General features: G+C 35.8%; 1 protein-coding gene across 2 annotated transcripts; it reads right to left on the bottom strand.

The window, feature by feature from the left end:
- Window positions 1-1,744: 1,744 nt before the first annotated feature.
- On the bottom strand, window positions 1,745-17,898 carry lovit (loss of visual transmission). 2 transcript variants are annotated; one of them, XM_028321719.1, is made up of 9 exons: window positions 17,388-17,898; window positions 15,524-15,786; window positions 14,748-14,987; window positions 11,597-11,698; window positions 11,002-11,246; window positions 9,389-9,592; window positions 7,323-7,453; window positions 4,820-4,994; window positions 1,745-3,194 (listed from the first exon to the last, which is right to left on the bottom strand). In XM_028321719.1, exons 1-9 carry the CDS (start codon window positions 17,591-17,593, stop codon window positions 2,976-2,978), a joined length of 1,785 nt encoding a protein of 594 aa, XP_028177520.1. In that variant the 5' UTR covers window positions 17,594-17,898; the 3' UTR covers window positions 1,745-2,975. The 2 variants fall into 2 exon arrangements, with proteins under 2 accessions (XP_028177520.1, XP_028177521.1); XM_028321720.1 differs by lacking the exon at window positions 17,388-17,898 and adding an exon at window positions 16,227-16,428.
- Window positions 17,899-19,720: the final 1,822 nt, after the last annotated feature.

Below are 19,720 nucleotides of genomic sequence, written 5' to 3'. Positions count from 1 at the left end.
TAAAAATAAATATAATTGTCATATTTATTTCCCTAATGTAAATAACAATTTATTGTTAAGTAAAAACTTCTAGGGTTAGCGACACCACTAAGTTAATAAACCAATTGGTTATCAAGACCTATCTCATTATGCGTCTTAAAACGCTCGCTAGTACAGACTAGCTAGATGGAAAGAAACAAGGAGATTCAATAAGCTCATATTAAGAAATGACGCTCAAAACTCGTCTCAAACTCAAGCTCAGAATTCATTTCTACGTAATTAAAAAGTCCAATAAAATGTCGCAGTTCATTGTCACGAACAAGGGATTCATGCAAGCGTTTAGCTTTAAAATAATTAAACTATGAAATCGTAATAAAACCCATAATTATTTTCTCATCATATCCATTATAATTCGAACCAATTATATTCACATTAATACGTTAATAAATAAGCTTAATATAAGTGTTTTGGTATTGTTTCTTACAGTCATTCTTTACAGTTTAGAAAATAAATATTAATAAAACTAAAGGCTGAGTTGCACCAACTTACTTTCACCGTAACTTTAACAATAACCGGTGCTTTTTGTATAGAGTTTGACAGATTTTTGACGTTTGTCAAAGCTAAAGTAAGATGGTGCAACCCAGCCTAAGTACAATAAGTATTGTCATGGATTAAGTCAAGTGTTTATCAAATATCTGAAACTTAATTATTATAAAGATCACATTCAGTTCTTTAAATATCAATCATCTATCGATTCTCTATTCACATAGCATGCACACATAGCCTAAGTTGCGTACATTTTATTATATTAATTTGATAATACATAAATATAGGGACATACATACATTTTGCGTAACTAAAGCCATAAATCAAGTTAATATTCAACGTGTAAATAGATCATTTAACATTACTTTAAATACAATAACAACAGTCATATCTCTATTTAAATAACATACAAATGTGATAACTAGGACTTATAGTATGTTGTTCCGAAGATCCAATTATAAATAACTTATTTTATTGTCATGTATTCCTTTTGAATGCAAATGTCATGATTTCAAGATCACAATTCATGTCGTCATTATAAAAAGAATGTAGTAAAATCATGTAGAATGACTAACAATCACTCAATATGGCTATTTATTATAATAAAATGAAAGATAGTAACATTGATAAATAAAAAGGACACTACACCTGACATCGGGGTTACAATTTGCACGATAGAAGAAGAAAAAGAATCAAAAAGGAAAGAAATAGAAGGTCTTCTTTAGGAAAATTACGATGGTAAAACCCGCTGAATAAATCACTCTCTCTTTATGATTCGCCGTAGTCGGATAAAACTTTATAATTATGTACTAAGGCCCAGAACAGACGGTGAAACGCAACTGCAACGAAACTGCAACTGCTAGTTACTTTTGAGTTGCATCTAAGTTTCTGCCATAGCGTCCGTTGGGAGACCACACATGACGCGACCAGTTAGAAACTTTCAGTTTTAGTTTCATTCATCAGAATCATCACAAAGTTGCAGTTTCGTTGCAGTTGCGTTTCACCGTTGGGTCTAAGAGTAGTAGTGTAAGGCTGGGTACTTGCACCATCTTACTTTAACTTTGACAAACGTCAAAAATCTGTCAAACTCGTCGTTCGTCGTTGCATCATCATCAACTTTGATCGTGACTATAACGATAACCGGTGTATTTTGTATGGAGTTCGACAGATTGTTAACGTTTGTCAAAGTTAAAGTAAGATGGTGCAACCCAGCCTAAGAGTAGTACAGTCAGCTTCAAATATGTAGTTCGTGACACCCAACGTAAAAATATAGATTTTTCAACCAATGCTTGTCTACAAAAATGTGGACCAGAAGCTCTGGCCCAGAGCTCAAGAAACGCAGTCACTGTTGTCAGCCTTTTTATTGGTTACTAATTACGATAGTGATCTTTAATCGAGATATGATAATACAAATCAATACTGGTCTTTTGAGCATTAAGCTGAATACTGTGGCACCTTATATCGTTGTATTAGGAATTATTTTGTAACAACAGAGTAGTTTGACGTACTATACAAAAATATTCTCGTTTATCTGACATTCGATTATTGAAATATCAAGATTCAATTATTTGCATCAAACTGTCCAATATTTTAGAGCCAACTTGACCATAATGACAGGACTAGGTACTAAAGTAGAGTTTTTAATGGTTTTATTCCAATAAACGCTACTGCAATGCAAACTTAAACGTAAGTAGCTGTAGACGGTTTTAAATAATATTGTTGTTAGGTATTTGTAAGTGTTTATAGAATGAGCCATAAAATGGTATTATTATATTTTGTAATTATTTTGTGTACGTGAGAAAGCTCTATGTTTGGTAAGGATATGGCAACCTAACGTAAACCTGAAAACCATAAAAATAGTTCAAACAAATAACGTAACTCAATTAAATTATCCCATTTTTATCCCATTATTCACCATTCTCCATGATCACTTTTTGCGAGCATTTAGACATTTTGTAGTACGACCGCTTATCATCATTTGCAAATATAACCATCATCATCATTTGTAAATATTGTCTCGCATCAATGTCTTTTTCAGTTTGCTCGTAGAAAATTGCGAAAAACTAGAATACTACCTACTCTCTCAAAACTTAATAAAAGTAACCTGATAATAACAACAATTTAAAAAAAAAACATTGATTCTGGTAGCAAAATACCAGTTAAAAAAATGTGGCTTTGGCACAGAACAAACAAGTAAACGCCTAACCTACAACTTAAAAATTACCCCTGACAAATAAGATTAAACCAAGATTACAAATCCAGATTACACGTGATTTTGGTGGCGGTGAGATGGTCTTGAGGGCAGCCCTATGATGATAGAGAACAGGAGCTGCACCACGAAGACGCAGTTATGTTTAAATTCAAGCTAATTTTGTAGTACGATCATAGTACAGAATTAAAAAAGTGACGACCTAACTACAACTTAATCGCAATTTGTTAAACTTAAGAGATTACAAATCCAGATATGTGATTTTGGTGGCGGTGACGGCAGCGGCGGCGGCGAGCGCTGCGGCCACCGCTACCACCGCTGCGGTGGTGCCCATGGCCTTGACGGCCAGTCCCATGATGACTGAGACGAGGAGTTGCGCCACGAAGACGCAGCTGCTGACCACGGCTACATCGGTGCCGATACCACGCTCCTGTCCACAACCGCCTCCTGCGCTGTCCCACTGGAATCGGAAAAATAGACTAAGTACAATTTACAGGTTCAATATTGAATATTTTAATGAGAGTGAAGAAGGAAGGATTTGGCCTACACTTAAAGCTTAAACGAGGAAAGTTTACTTAGCTTCATTGCAGTACTTAGTCGTTTATTTCATTAGCTTGCATCCTACATTATGTGTACTTATAGTATTAAGTAAGTAGGTAGGGTAATTTTAAGCCTTAAAGTTTTAGTCACAAGCTTTATTTAAATCTGAATTTTGTAATCTTTTAAGTGTTGTATTAATGAGATGCAAGCGTTGTAAGTTTGAGATGGAAGTTATGAATACTTAATCATTTTATTAGACGTACATAAAACTGTTCAGTACAATGGAAACGTCGCCACTATCGTGTCACGTCAAAATGTTTAGCATTTGCGTTCTTAATTACAGGACGCGCGTCTCCTTTGATGTCGCATGGAATATGCAGCGCTCTCGATCACAAGGGCATGCCACTTTGCATATTTTATGTGCTTAAGAATATCAGAAACGCTTTGTTACTTCGATAGTGAGTGTAGTAGAAGTTAATTAAATGAAAGAGTGGACTGTATACAATTAGTTGTCTATTCGGTATAAATAATTAACAATATTATCGAGACCGTTTTGTGCAAAGTCGTTGAAGAGAGTGCGTCAGGATCGTCTTCTTAGATGTTCGCTCGCGAACCGAACATTGCTCGTTCGTTCGCCGAACGCTCGCCGCTCCCTCCGGTCACGCCGCCCGCGGGCAATGTCCGTGAGTAGACAGCTTTCTATTATGGTTTATTCACTATCACTGCTACGGCAGTTAAAGTTGAAGACCTTATATCTCGGAAAAAGTTGTTTATAAAGTAAAATATAAATGTTGGTTAAATTCGAAGTGGGTTTTTATTTTATTTCAATTGTTTGTTAGATTCAAAAAATAATTTAAAATCTGAAGAATCTGTAATGACGATTTTAAGTTTGAGGATGATGATGATGATTCATTCGAGCGATTTCGGCCATGGCGACCACTTTGACTCCTAACTGTCTTGGCGGCGCTGGTGCACCCGAAGATGGCTTACGTAGCCGATCTTCGCGGCAAACCCCCTCGCACATTGAAGGCATCTGAGCATTTTTTTTATTTTTTATTTTTGAAAAAGATTATTAGCAATTTATATTGCCCAAATTACTAATAGTCCCATTAGCCCCTCGTGGTAAGCTAAATAAGCTTGTGTTACGAGTGGGCTCACCACAATAGTCGAGCGGCGGTGTGTTTCGTACCCGCGTTCCTCGGATCTCGAGTCGGCCACTCCGCCGACCCCTTCACCGTTCGGCTATCGTGGCATTAAAACTCTACTGTCATCTTACAGTACCGCTTCGTGTGAAGGTGTGTGAACAGCAGCAGGTACAACATAAAATGAAATAAGTAACATCAATACAAGGTTTAGAGAAATATATCTTACCGTCCCTGTCGCGTGGTAGTGCGCTACTAGCAAGTAAGGCATGGTGAACAGCGTGGAGTACATGACTCCGGCCGTCCAGCTGAACAGCAGTACATCTGCGCGTGCGCGGATGGCACACAGCAGAAACATACCGCAGCTGTACACGTAAATACTGAAGGTACAAGGGTATCTCACCGTCCCCGTCACGTGGTAGTGCGATACCAGCAGGTAAGGCATGGTGAACAGCGTGGAGTACATGACGCCGGCCGTCCAGCTGAACAGCAGTACAGCTGCGCGTGCGCGGATGGCACACAGCAGGAACATTCCGCAGCTATACGTGCAGAGACCCCCCACGTACACTTTCTTGGCTCTGGAAGAGATAAACGTAGGGTTTTGAGGGTTGAAAAAGTAATGTCACGAAAGTTACTCGACATTAGACACTGGGTATTCTACCTGTTTCTAGTAAAAAGATCACTAAACGTGTATTGATACAGTTTTAGGTCATCACGCGTGCTCTGCATTAATAGTGCGTGGTGCTTAGGTTGTTTGTTTTTATAACAAAGCAACTATACTATTTATTGTTTAAGTTTCCGCTGCAGGGCTCGATCCTCTCTAATTTAACATGTCGGATTTAGCAAACTCTACCCTGGCTGAGGAGAACAGGACGGGTTGGGCAGACATAACTGTTTACCATGGAAGAATTACCGCCTAAATATTTCTTTAAATTACTTTATAATTTTGACTATTTTCGCTTCATTTGTTTAATACGCATTTCACAAGCCAGGAAATCCCTAGCAGTAGAGATTAGCGTTAGAGTATTGATTTTAAATCAGTTGAAGCCACAGAAGTGTCCGCCGGGAAACAGCTGAAAGTCAAGGGCCGTCTGATCTCATTACTGATAGGAAATAGTGAGTCGCAGTCAAGTTGAAGGGCTAGGTGGGATGACCGATACCTGCATGCAAAGTCAAAATACTGCGACTTGACACTACCCAACTGACTTCAACGAACTTTTTTGTTTTTTTAAAGTCTTACAAACGCAGACTTCTTGCGGTCAAATGCCTGCCTTGTCTAGCATAAATAAAACTTACAAATTAGGCACGTATTTTTTTGTTGTGTGATAGATGAAGCTCTAATGCCCGTTTTCACCATCAATCCCAAATTTTTAAGTGACCCCTATTGGTAACACATAACAGGAATTTTGTTTTCATAGGGGTCACTTAAATTTAAGAATTGATAGTGAAAACGGGCATAATAAATACTGACTTCGAAAATAAGCAGGATAATTTCAAACCCGTATATTTTTTATGGCTCTACCAAGTAACTCAATCTTATAAATTCGAACAATAACTAGACAATATTTTAAAAGTGATTACAAGAAATCAAATTTAATCGTCTTATCTTATTTATTAATGGTTATAGGTGATCAGGTTCAATTGGCTCTACCTAAAGAATTTAAAATTAAATGCAGTGATTCGAGACAAAGGCATTAAATTTTATCTTAATGAATTATCGTTAAGGACACATGTGCATGTGGATTGAGTGATCCTTGCTTCAATCTTAACAAAAATCGAGGAAGTTTTACTTAAAATATGTTAAAACATTGCGATGAAGTTTAAATACGGCCCGTGTGCGGTGTGAGTGATCCTAAATAATCGTCATAACTTTGGAACGGGACGTGCAAGGAATTTCTGAATTTGTTAATAGTTTTAACATATTCTTAACAATTTTTCAATACTATAAAAAGAAGTGGAAAGGCTTTAGTTTCTGAAATAAACATGTTGACGTTTTCTTAAAGCGTGCGGTATGAGTGCTCCTATTTATTGGCCATAACATTTTTGTCTTAGGTTTAACAAATGTTTAAACTTCATCGCAATGTTTTAACATATTTTAAGTAAAACTTCCTCGATTTTTGTTAAGATTGAAGCAAGGATCACTCAATCCACATGCACATAGGACACGCGTATAAATAATTGCTTGCGTAAAAAAACTTGAAAATATACAACAATAAGTGGTGTGGTCATTCAATACCTTTTAGGGTATTCAAATTACCGATTCTTTTGTATGTTTTCATGGTATAGAGTTAAATATCCGACAAGTAATATGTTATTTTGTTATGTTTGTCTGTTTTTAGAAATAATTTACAAATATGAAGTTGTTTTTAATAGATTTTATACTATCGAGCAACGTTTTTGTAATTAACAACTATTATGACTACAAGTTAAAACAGAAACTAATTAAACACATAGGACAGCTTCAATAGCATTTGACTAGTTTGCTTTCCTTTCTATTCCACTCTAAGCATTATCATCATCTTCATCAATCAACCGGCCGTTTGGAAGCTTTTTATGTTAACTAAGTACTTAAATTCTTTGGGAAAAATAGTCACCAATGCTTAATCTGCCCCACTGTACCCATGGACAGATATTGATGTCTACAAATTATATCTATCTACTTGGATATCTTAGGGACTACACATCAAACAGAGAACGGGCAGCAGCGCTCTCTGAAAAACATCAATCTTTTAAACTGCGATCTCCAACCCGCCTGCCAAGCGTGGGGATTATGGCAAATCCCTCCACTATAGTGGAGGAGGCTCATAGTCCAGCTCCTCTGCTGGACTATGTAAAGGGCTGTTGATGATGGGAATCTGTCTACGCCTAAGCGGAAAAGGGAATATTTGGTAGGTACTCAGACCTACCCAAAGCGCTTGATGAGTTTCTCAATGACGGTGGAGTAGCAGGCACAGGAGAGCGAGTACATTGCCATGCCCCAGCATCCGAAGCGGACGCCGGCCTCGTAGTCCACGCGGCTCTCCGAACCCACCGGCGCCTGAAAGGTTTGTACAAGCAATTTAACGTCGACGACATTTCCTAAAGGCTTATTGCGATATCGAACGGGTTTCGTGGGTGCGCAAAGTAGTTTTTCTTTAAATAAAATCTTGTATAAAATAATCCTATTGTCAAATACGAATACATAATTGAAATAAGTGGATTCGAATTCAATTAAGTCTTAAGTACTACTCGTAACACTCAAACTCCTACTTAAATAATATCTACAGGACGCACAGTATGTTATGAGACTGTATAATCGGACATTTTCATTTATTTGATGAACCGTATAGAGCTCAGTTATACAAACATGATAGTAAAACTCCCGTTTGAAAATTCCAAGTAGTTTTCGCGGTATAAAAATTCAAAGTTACCTATTTTTTTACTTCAAAATTATGCAAAAATATTCTCACTCGGTAACTAATAACATTTAATTCAGAATTGTTATAATACTTCATAGAGCTCTTAAAACTACACGTAATAAGCGTATTAAGTGCTTCGTAAACGCATTCAGTTAATTGGGAAAAAATATTTTTGTGATTTTTGTTTTTATTTTTTTTCTCAATTATACCTTGATATATGCAAACATTTTTAATTGCAAGATATAGTCTGATATTTAATCTAATTGTATAAAAAAAATCAGCTTTAAATTCCGTGATATATTTGAGGAAAATCAAATTGAAAATATGCGCCATATAGAATTGTAAATTTCCCATCACTTTTTAATAGCAATATTTCTTTTGGATGTTTAAATATCATCAGCTCGATTGTACCAAATTATTGTATTGACATTCGATTTACATAGGTTTCAAATCGATGAGAAAATTATTAAAGGTAGGATAAATTCGACTTCCTAGATTTGTTTACATACTTTTTTAGTTAGTTACTTACATACAACTTAAGTTAATATAAGAGTGTTAAAAAAGAAAAAAGACTCGACTTGAGAACCTCCTCCTTTTTTTGAAGTCGGTTAAAAACAATGTGAATGTGACTTTTTAGAACCTTCAACACTATGCACATAACAGGCGGGATTTGAAACTTTTTAGACATGAATTATTCCTTCCAAAATTGTCGACCCTAGACTCGTAAAAATTTTATTAAGACGTTTTATGTTTTTTCTCAAATATATCACGGAGTTTAAAGCTGATTTTATTCATACAATTAGATTAAATATCAGACTATATCTTGCAATTAAAAATGTTTGCATATATTAAGGTATAATTGAGAAAAAAAATAAAAACAAAAATCACTAAAATCATTTTTCCTAATTAACTGAATGCGTTTACGAAGCACTTAATACGCTTATTACGTGTAGTTTTAAGAGCTCTATGAAGTTTATAACAATTCTGAATTAAATGTTATTAGTTAACGAGTGAGAATATTTTTGCATAATTTTGAAGTAAAAAAATAGGTAACTTTGAATTTTTATACCGCGAAAACTACGTGGAATTATCAAACGGGAGTTTTACTATCATGTTTGTATAACTGAGCTCTATACGTTTCATCAAATCAATGAGAATGTCCGTTTATACAGTCCCATAACACACTGTGGGACGTGAAAAACATCGCAGGTACGTGATTTGACTAAAAAGATTTATGTAGGCGTATTTGTTGCACTACGTATACTCGTAGTAACGTTTCCCACAGGTTCGCAAGATAAATCCTCAATTTTACTTCATTTTGCAATTAAAGATAGGTTAACACAAGATAAGTGATCAATACATTCAAGAACTACGTACCTAGCCAATGTCAATGGGCTTCATTTGTTAGAAAAATTGACAGTTTCTCGCCCATATTCACATCGAACTATTGTATAAGTAGAGCTCTGTGATTGGTTCATGTGTCACCCTGTGCGTCCGCGCACACTGTGAGACCTCATAGTTAGTAATGTTTGTGAATACGGGCATCTATTGCGGACTAATAACAAAATACTTACAGCGGGATTTCCTCCAAACACAGCCTCCCCAACGAAATCAGTGAAGTACAGCGAGTAGCACACATGGGCCATCCAACAGAAGAGGTTGGTTAGGCATACCACGCGAAGGGAGGCTGGCATCATGACGATGGACTTCAGGTAGTGGGCGAGGGTCAGAGACTGCGCGTGCGTCGCTTCTGGTATCGGGACGGATGGAGTTCCGGTCTGTAAAGGAGCGAAAAGTGTTCCTTAAGTCTTCAATATATTTTTAACTGACATCAAAAAGAAGGAGGTTCTCAATTCGGTTGAGAACTTCCACCAAAAAGTAAGGGTAAATCGTAAAAAAACCTTCATAATTCCTGAGGATACCGGGTGAAGCTCGCTTCCACCTTCGGCCTGATCGTCACTTACCATCAGGTGAGATACAAGCCAAGAGCTTCCTCGTTGTGGATAAAAAAATACAAACTTCGATCTAGAGCTAGACAATTGTTAACTTTTAAGTTATACCTACTTAATTTGATAGGTTACCATTTGAACCATTAGCAGGTTAATTTTTCAAAAAACTAGCTCGTAAGTAAATTTTTAATAGTGACTAATACCTAATACCTACTATTACTTACGTATTGCATTTGAAAGTATAATGAAATGACGCATAAAAACTCGTAGACAACTAAAAATCTAGTCTTTTCCACCAACATAATGTTGCGATTATCAGAACGTAAAATGTTTAATTAATTAATTACTATTCGGTTTACTTTTTAAAAGACGTAGTAAGTACTGTAACACTTTATGTAAGAGATTACATTTAACAAAGTTCTTGGGATGTTTTTTTATCATATTAAATTTGCACACTGAAGAAATAGCTACGCTGTGATCAGTCATGTTATTAATAGTATCAAGGTTTTTGATATTACATGAAAAATAAAGGAAATCGTATGCATTTATGTAAAGTAGATAGATAACTGTAACATTATCTGTCAAATCTGAAATCTAAGGACATGATAAACCTGTAAAAGTATAATAGATATGTGTGAAGAAATGCTTTAAGGAAAATCATTTGCACCATCACTGTTTGTTAGTTTACGTTTACTAAAACTGCGTTCGTTGATATCTTTAGGACATTTAAATTTTGACCTTATAGGTACTTACCTTATTTTTCGACATGACTAAATACGTTATTTTTTGACAAAGATTTTTGTAACCATCAATATTGATAGCAGACGAGGCGAAGAAAATCGGCAAGACTTGGAGCGACATCAACGCGATGGAGGACTGCCCCCTTAGACAAAACGCACTTTTTGATCGAATCGAAAATCGAATCCGTCAAAACTCCATACAAAAAAGGGGCTTTTCGACCACTTTTCGACTGGTTTGCGATTATAATTTGCACTTTGTCTAGACCCACTGTTGTAGACGCCCTCTGCCCCATCAAGTGGACATAGAACATTAATCACCAACACAATTTTGATAGGAAAGCATGACATAGATAATATAATAGGTACTTGTGTCGATGGTAAAGTAAAACTAATTGAATCCGGAGCTGGTAACATCTTCGATCAATGTTTTTCCTGTCAAAACTTTTGACGTTCTAAAAGACAACAACAAAATTAATGCAGAATAAAATTAATAGTTACCTCTGGCGGGTTCAAAGACCCATAAGTGGCGTTCTTCTTCATGGTACCCTTCTCAGGTCCCTCATCCCCAGCGTCGAAGCTCTCCTGGTTCCTTTCAGTCTGAGCCAGCTTCCTGAACTCGTCTTGGTAGTTCAGCTCCTCTAAAGGAATCTCCTTGAAGCTGGTCACGGTAGCAGAGACGCAAAAGATGAAAATGATGGTGATGAGAGAGAAGACTGCTCTGACGTGGCCGCCGAACAACTCGCCTGGAATTGAGATTATTGACACGGTTTCAAAATCGTCATGATTTAGGAAATAAATCACAATCAGTAGTAATAAAAACGTCACCGTGAATCAGACTCCATCAAAGGTTGTCAAGTGAGTTAAATATTCTTGAAATCTTTTATGAAGAAATCAACTTTTTTATCGTCGTATAGAGAAAGATGGCATAGGACGGTATAGGATTTCCATTTAATTGCAAGGAGTTAACTCCATAACAGCTTTTTATCTAGTGGCTTCTACTTTACCAGTTTTTTTACAAAAGACAGCTTTTTCAATGTAATTATTAACTCTATAAAAATTCAGTAAAAATATAAATAACGGCGAGTATTTTTACCTAATCGTGTCTCGTCCCAGTTGATTCCTCCTAATGCATACCCGAAGAACCCTCCCAGGCCCGCCATCACTGTGAAGGTACTCAAACCCTTTGCATGGTCCTCTGCAATAAACAAAGTCAATGTTAAAATTAGTTCCATATTAAACTGCAGGTATTTTCAGCAAGAAGAAATTTAAAAGTAGACCATATCTTTCTCTTTCCCGGTGCACTAACATTTTACGACAAAAAATGCTTAAAAATGACTCAAATCATAACACCTATAATCAGATAGTCACAAAGCAAACACTTCTCTTTAAAGTAGGTAAACAATTTCAACAGTAGCCACGTTTGATTACATAAATTGTCCTATATAAATTAAAGAATAACAAGTCAAACATTTTGTCAAATATTGTCCATAATCACCTCTTCTCGCAAGTGTGTTGAAGATTTGCAAAACAAATTAGTTTTGGAATTAGGTCCTTATCAAATGTGTCTTCTTCAATATAAAAGAGCATGTGAGTAAATGTTATATTTGCTTACGGTTCCAACAAATTCTTATCAGGAGACAATACAAATACCTATAAGACAATTTCCAGTTTTTAAAATCTCGTAGCGCAGTCAGACATGTACCTTACTTACAAGTTTGTTTTTACAAGTATTGTAGTAAGTAATACGTTTCTAGTGTCATGGTTGAATGCCACCTCATGTGCCAGGTCATAAGTATCATATTTCTTTCCAACACCAGACTTGGTGCCTAGTGCAGGAATATAGGTACTAGATTTGTTTCAAGGTCTCTTGTTTTAACGCCTATTAATTTATGTTAAGTGGTCATCAGTCGTTTTGTGACAGCTCCTTTTTAAATAAATCAAATTATTCGAGCATTATCTTGTCTGCAAGTCATGGCTTCCGGCAGATTTCTTTCATCTGTGTTTTTCTAATCTCTTTGAAAAGTCTGATTTTAGATTGTACCTATCTACAGTGCTTTAGATTCGTCTACTCATCATATATTTGTCAATTTCCGGTGTCCTCTCAAGATAAATAAATCTGTGTCAATAAGTCCTCAGAATTTATTTACCCAAAGTACCTACAGTATATGAGCAAACAATACATGGCTATCAACTTTGTAAGCAAAACGATGAAGCGTATCTTACACACGTCCCGTATTTTCGTGACGATTGGATTTCACTGGTTTTATATTTAGATCAAAGAAGGAAGCCATTAATAATCACTATGTAAAATACTTAATCTAATTTTACTTTAAGTTTCTTTCCATGCCTACAACCGATCAATCTCGTTTAGACATCCATGAAGCTACAAAAGTTATCTACTACCATTCTAAAAATAATTTTGACGTCACTTGTAGTTGCGGTATGTGCCTCGGAAAAGCCAAAACCATTCACCAACAGAGCAGAGATAAATCAATCACAGAGGTGACAGAGATAACCATGTTTTTCGGCACTGAAGACTCCAGAGTCACATGCTCCGAATTACTGTTGTTTAATTGAAATAACTTACAAAGTGGGTGAAGGATACACAAAGTCTTATGAAACTCGTTAATTATAAGTAATCATTGTGACAATTTTATGTATATCTTTGACTCAATGATTTGGTTTGGATAGCAAGAGCCTAAAAATTATATCTACTTAAAATCTGAATCTCATTCTAACTTAGAAGGGTAGGAAAAAATAGGTACTGTTGATGGAAATCACCATAATTGACAAGACTGCATCGTTATATCGCTTTAACTGATTCAATTTTCACTGTTGCTGTTAGCTACTAAGCTTTCAGCTGATTTTTTATTAGATTTATTTACAGCTGAATTTTAAAAATAACTAGGAGAGCTGAGTAATTGTAATACGTTTTCCTTACATTCATCAACGTAACCTAATTACTCTGAATGATATCGTAACACAGTCTTTTATTTTGCCTTAGAAGCGGACATCCCTGTTTTATTAATTCAATCGTTAGATATTACTATTATGTATAAAATTGATGAAGGAACTAGTAGTTGTATTTGCTTAGTTTCGAAGAAATATTCGATATTGTGATTTTATAAAAAAAACAGTTTTAGAAGCATATTTTCGNTGCCATTTTTCTAGGACAACGGAGAAAAAAATGTTTTCTGAAAATCATAAATTATTAAATAATTCCTAAATTACTGCAGCAATAACCATTTATTTTTGCATAAAGGTAGACGTTATAGTGATAGGTAAATGTATTTACAAAATTCTGACTTAATGTAATTTTTTTAGAAAATATGCTTCTAAAACTGTTTTTTTTATAAAATCACAAAATCCAATATTTCTTCGAAACTAAACAAATACAACTACTAGTTCCTTCATCAATTGTATACATAATAGTAATATCTAACGATTGAATTAATAAAACAGGGATGTCCGCTTCTAAGCCAAAATAAAACACTGTGCGTAATAACTATAGGAAACACACTTAGAGGCACTCGACAGGAGCAGGTAGAGATTATATTGATACAAGTCTATTTTGAGAACTTGTTTAGTTCGAGCACTCGAACCTGTGATAAAGGCACGAATCTATTCACACGCACTAAGCACGGTGTTCACCTTTTAGTAATTAGAGACAGTTACATTAATTAGATTAGATATAATGACATGGATACTGTCACAAAACTGTTAAAGTGTCCGAAATTCCATAGCTTTGTCTATTTCAATAACAAAGTCTAGCCAGATCATGGGGAAATTATCCGTTTGCTTTTGGTAAACTAGAGATGGAGGTGGTGCACCTACGAGTACATTGAATGCGAAATGACCTGAGCCCCGATTACGGTAATTTTTAACGTCAACAATCCAGACACGCTTCTCGATTCTGCGATACGATTGGTCGTTCAACAGCGTACGTCAGCTGTTTTGACCAATCGTATCGCAGAATCAGAAACGCGTCTGGATTGTAGACGTTATACAAGTTACCGTAATCGGGGCTCTGGTGATGATGATTGTAGGTGCAAATAGATAAAATATGTATAAATCACGTGACACACTAATTTGAAAGAAAGTAGACTTTATGGACGCTCGTAAATCATGTGAAACTTAAATCAGATAAACAAATGACGGTGACCTTAGCATAAATAAAACCAGGCCACAGTCGGACGGGAGCGAAGTCACACTTTTATTTGATGTCGAAAACAAACAGATCTGACCTGGTACTGTCACGTCCAGCAGATAAGCCCTGGCCGGGCTTTGGCAGGCGTCAGCATCGAAGTCCAGGAAAACAGTTCCCAGGACTGTGAAGAGGACTCCCCAGGGGTGATAGTTCGTCCTCTCTTCTTCCAAGGCAGAACTCCGAGGGCCCAAGACTGAGGGCACTCCGGTTTGGTTGGTAGGTCGCTCGTCACCAAGCGCGTAACCTATCGCCTCCCCATTTGGCACTAAGATTAAACCTGTGACAAAGAACGATCGGTGTTGTGACACGACATAATAATGCCGAAAGTTGATACAAGATTTAACTTGTCAGCCCAAAAAAAAAATAATACTTGACGAAAACGTGACCGAAAACGTGAAGACACTGGTATTCCAAAATAGATCTATTATATTTCACTGTCAGATAAAAACCTATGAAGTAAAGATTGAGTAAAGAAAAGTATTTATTTTTATTATTAGGTTAAAAAGACAAATTAAACAACATTCTCGTGATCTACTAAAGCAGTGCGCATTTTGAAAGTTTATGTAGGTATTTAGAAAAGAGATAAAAATTGGTACGCATTTTTTTAAAGTAGTCTCATGAAATGAGACGATTCTAAAAATAATTTTATAGTCTCAAAGCTGCTTATTTATTTACTTGTAGGTACTCCTGCCTGAGTGACATTAACTTCTATTAATTCCGGGAAATATTCTTACGTCTTTAATGAACCGAAAATTTCGAGAAATTCTAGGAGCTCCGGAGAGCTACTAAGCTATTTTATCAAAAAATGCTTACCAAGTAAAACTCCAAATGACATGAGCACAATGAAAGGTCTTCTTCTCCCAAACTTTGACTTGCATCTGTCGCTCAGCGAGCCCAGCAATGGGGTCATGAAGAACCCTATTAGTGGGGACAATGCCCACACCAGAGTCATCTGTTGGTGAGGCACTCCTATCTGCAGCAGGGTTGGAGACACAAAGGCTGTTTCTCCAGCGTACGAGAACTCTATGCCCATCACTGCTGCCGATATACGCATGAGTTCGACGCGGCTTTTCCTCCTTCAGAAAAAAAAACAGAATAGGTACTTGTTAATTGAAACCCAAGTAAGTTTTCTTTCGACGTAAATATAGTAGGCGTTACTAGACTGAGACTCCATTTAGAAAATCCTCAATATTTGACTCCAAAATCTACAATAATAACTTTTGAAAACCTTTTTAGACGATCATTTACTATACACATTCAATGAATAAGTACCTTAATAAAGTAGTTACCGCTTATAAAGATTCATAAAGCTTTGTCTGCACTAAATTGCATTTAGATCCCAATATTTCATCAAAAATTGTGATTAGATAACAAAATGTAACGTCATTGTTTTGTGCGAGACATGTGTTACGACTTGTGCCCTAATGTAAACGAGGCTTTAGTAGGTATCACAGGTCCCGCCAACTTTTCGATCAATCGCTGTCAATTTATCAAAGAGGAAAATCTCGAAAATTACCTTTGCCCGAGTTACTCCGAGCTCGCATAAAGTGGCTTTCAGAATTCGTGAATTACATTGTATTCAACAAGTAACTGATGGACTGTTGTGGTTTTTCCTATCAATGTTTAATTTGGCATCAACAACGGGTTTTATCGCGACGAGTAGGTTTAAAGTGACAGACTTTTGTTTATGTAAAGAAATTCTTTGGAACAACATCCTGTCTTTCTATAGTCTTTTTCACCTAAGATGATCCGTATGACGTTTCGAGTTTGAAAGATTTAGAGATGTCACATAACTAAACCATAGCGATTTATCTATCGATTTTATTCGAAGAGTTAGTAAAACCTACTTTTAGAGAAATATTTTGTATAGGTGTTAGGTATTTAACAAAAAAACATGTTTTTTTTAATTACAAATATTATTGTAATTTTTTTTTATTGATAATATTCAAATTTCATGGTTCGTGTTCAAAAAAACGATTCCTAAAAAGTACTGGTTCTGTTTCTTTAAATTAAAAACTATTAATTTATTTTCAATGCGTTCATTAAAGTCAATAATCGAAAAATGTAGTTGATTTTTGTGATGTTTTTAATAACTAAGTATTCACTGCAATCGATTAATGAACCGCGGAAATAATCGATTTTATTATACAAGAAATACCCCAGCACTAAATCTATTCCGTTTCACACATTGCGTACATTAAATAAAAAATATTTTTACAACGTATTTAATTAAAATATAATCAATAGACTCAGATTTTACTATATATTTCATGACAAGTAGTTAATCTTTTTTTATTACATTGCTAATAAAATACAAATATTTTTTCAAAAATATTCTGCATATGTAGTATGCGTAATATGGATAACCTTGAAGTGTCATACGGATCATCTTACGTGAAAAAGACTATAATGCGTAATTAAAAGGAAAATTAAAATAGTTTAGTATAAAGTACTTTTCTATTAATTACTCTTTATAACTAGCAATCTTTATTATTAAAAAATAAAGAAGTATTCATAAAATATGTAACTACGATTCATATTTCCTGAACCAGTTTAATAATCCATAAGTTAATTAGTCCTAGTTAGATTCCTCAAACTATATCTTGAACATGGACCATAATAATAATCAATCAGTACAACAGCAAAATGATCAAGAAATTGTCAAGTCATTACTTACCTAAATAAATCACTGTACGCGCTATCCTGCCAGACCCTTTCCGGAGGCTCGTCCGAGTTGGGGATCCCAAAAAGCGACTCCTTAACCACATCCTTAACCCCTCGGGGGTGCTGCTCCCTCCAGTTGCTCCACCGTTCCTTGTACTTGTCCCGCACACCGTGAAGACGCCCCGTCACACCTTGGTATTCATTTAATTTGTCTGCCATTATTAATACTTCACTTATTCATAGCTTTGTAACTCTACGAAAATACTTCATTTATTCATTATAGGTTCAGTAAGCTTACGAAACTTGGGCGGCAATATTGGTTATGATAAAATTTAATTCAAACATCAGTCTGAGAAATTACAGTGATACAACTTGAAAGAGACCATCACCGCGAGAACTGAAGACAGTTAAAATTTTCAAAAGTTTTCAGTCACTGTTATTTCCTGTATATTGTAAGTGAACTTCACTGGACTTCGTTAAGTGTAACAAGCGTTAGTTTGCGGAGCGTGACGATGTTTGCTCGAGGGCAGCGACGGGCCCGGGCGGCGGCGGCGGACTAGCGCGCGCGCCGCCCTCGCCCGCCCAGCGGACCGAAACGCCGCTCGTAGGGCGCTGGAAGAGACTCGAAGTTTCAATTAATCGACCTCATTTGTTTTTAATTCTTGATGTCGTTTATTTTGTTTACAATAAATACGTCATTTACTTTACTTAGGGCTGATTTTTCAATCGTCGGATAACTCTTAACTGAAGAATAACTTTGACAGTTTCAGTATGGGGAATATGTGAAAATGACAAGCTTATTCTTCAGTTAAAATATATCTGACGATTGAAAAATTAGCCCTTAATTTGATAAGTTTCCAAACATGTAACTTATTAGGATGTATCAAGTTCAAATGATACATATTTTGGTTTCATCATCTTGGGATTTGCAAGTTAAAGATAACATTTATTAGAAATTAACCAGTTTAGTAGCATGATGGAAAGTTTTCATGGTTTTATTATTAATGAACGCTCTCTTCTTTAGAGTGTGAGGGCCAGTCCAAAAACATACTTATCTGTTGCTTACAATAAAGCATACACGTGAGATACATGAAAAACCCACCCACTTAACTGTCCTAGAAAATTGATCGATACGACAAGACATGTCGTCAGAACATATCTACACAATCAATATTAGTCATAGTGAAATGATTTTAATATTATAATCTATGTCTATCTACACATGAGTAGGTAGGTAGACATTCAATTTATTTCATTCACTGTCGCTAATACCATGTTCTGTTCATATTAAAGTTGGCAGAAAGTTATTAAAAAACCTGAAATTTCAGGACCCGTTCCTGTAAAAAGATCGTTACGCAGATCGGCGTTGGCAGTTCATTCATTTTGTTTAGTTGATAAATCCAATGTTGTTAAACATTCGTCTGTCTGTATCAGAATTGAAAGTAAATAAAATAGATGGTCCCGGGCGTAACAGTCCGGGATTACGCTTATTGCGTCCCGGGGGATCGCGACGAATTGTTCCTTCGATCCAGTGTATAAACACGTTGATAAGTCTGTCAGTATTTGGTCGGTGTAGCACAAGCGGGAGCGGAGAAAACATTGAATATTTTTGTGTAGAAAATCAAAGGAACTTCAGAAGGCCACAATTCGTTTTTAATCATGAGACGTCCAATGATAAAACAAACTCTCCCTAATGATTTCCTCAAGACCGCAGACCTGCGCTACCCGTACGTATCCCGCTGCTTAATTAGTCGTATTTTAATGCAAGAAAGTATAATTTTTAATGATCTTACAAGTACATAAATAAAGTAAAACTCGCCTATCTGAACTGTCACAATAACATACATTTAAACCATTATACGTAGTGTTAAACAAAACAACATCTAGCGCTAAACGGATCAGATTTCCGCTTGAGCTCAACCCAAACTGAGCTTTATTCTACGATCAAACCAGGATTTACACGTTGCTGAATTGACTGAACAAAATGGGTGCGCCAATGTCTATCGCAAGGAATTATTTGTAACGCAGTAACAAAGAACATTATTACTTTATTACATACATGATGAAATGAAATGAAATAGTTTATACAGTACATTACAGGCCCCTTTGGCACTTACGTCATAATTATTACAGTTGCGGATTTGAATCCCGAGTTCAATGCTAATGAATAGGTATTTAGGTGTACCTACTCGGAGAGATGAAATGATAAAAACTCAGGACAGGATAAACATTTTATATTGCTTGTTAAAAAATAAGAAAATACAAAATCTATCTGAATATCAATCAAGATGAACTAAAACAATAAGGGTCTTAAATCTTACCACGAGTATTTTAGTTGAAATAGAA

The sequence above is a fragment of the Ostrinia furnacalis genome, unplaced genomic scaffold, assembly GCF_004193835.3.
Source record: "Ostrinia furnacalis isolate ACB-3 unplaced genomic scaffold, ASM419383v2 OfSCF7560, whole genome shotgun sequence".
NCBI lineage: Eukaryota > Metazoa > Arthropoda > Insecta > Lepidoptera > Crambidae > Ostrinia > Ostrinia furnacalis.
Note: the sequence above shows the minus strand (reverse complement) of the source record. Positions and strands in the feature narration are given on the sequence as shown.

Excerpts from the sequence above, each read along its gene's own strand:
- lovit (XM_028321719.1), bottom strand. The coding sequence starts at position 17,593 with ATGGCAGACAAATTAAATGAATACCAAGGTGTGACGGGGCGTCTTCAC. Across the intron at positions 9,593-11,001 it reads GGTCTTTGAACCCGCCAGAG|ACCGGAACTCCATCCGTCCC; the intron begins GTAACTATTAAT and ends GCTCCTTTACAG. Across the intron at positions 7,454-9,388 it reads TGTTTGGAGGAAATCCCGCT|GCGCCGGTGGGTTCGGAGAG; the intron begins GTAAGTATTTTG and ends CAAACCTTTCAG.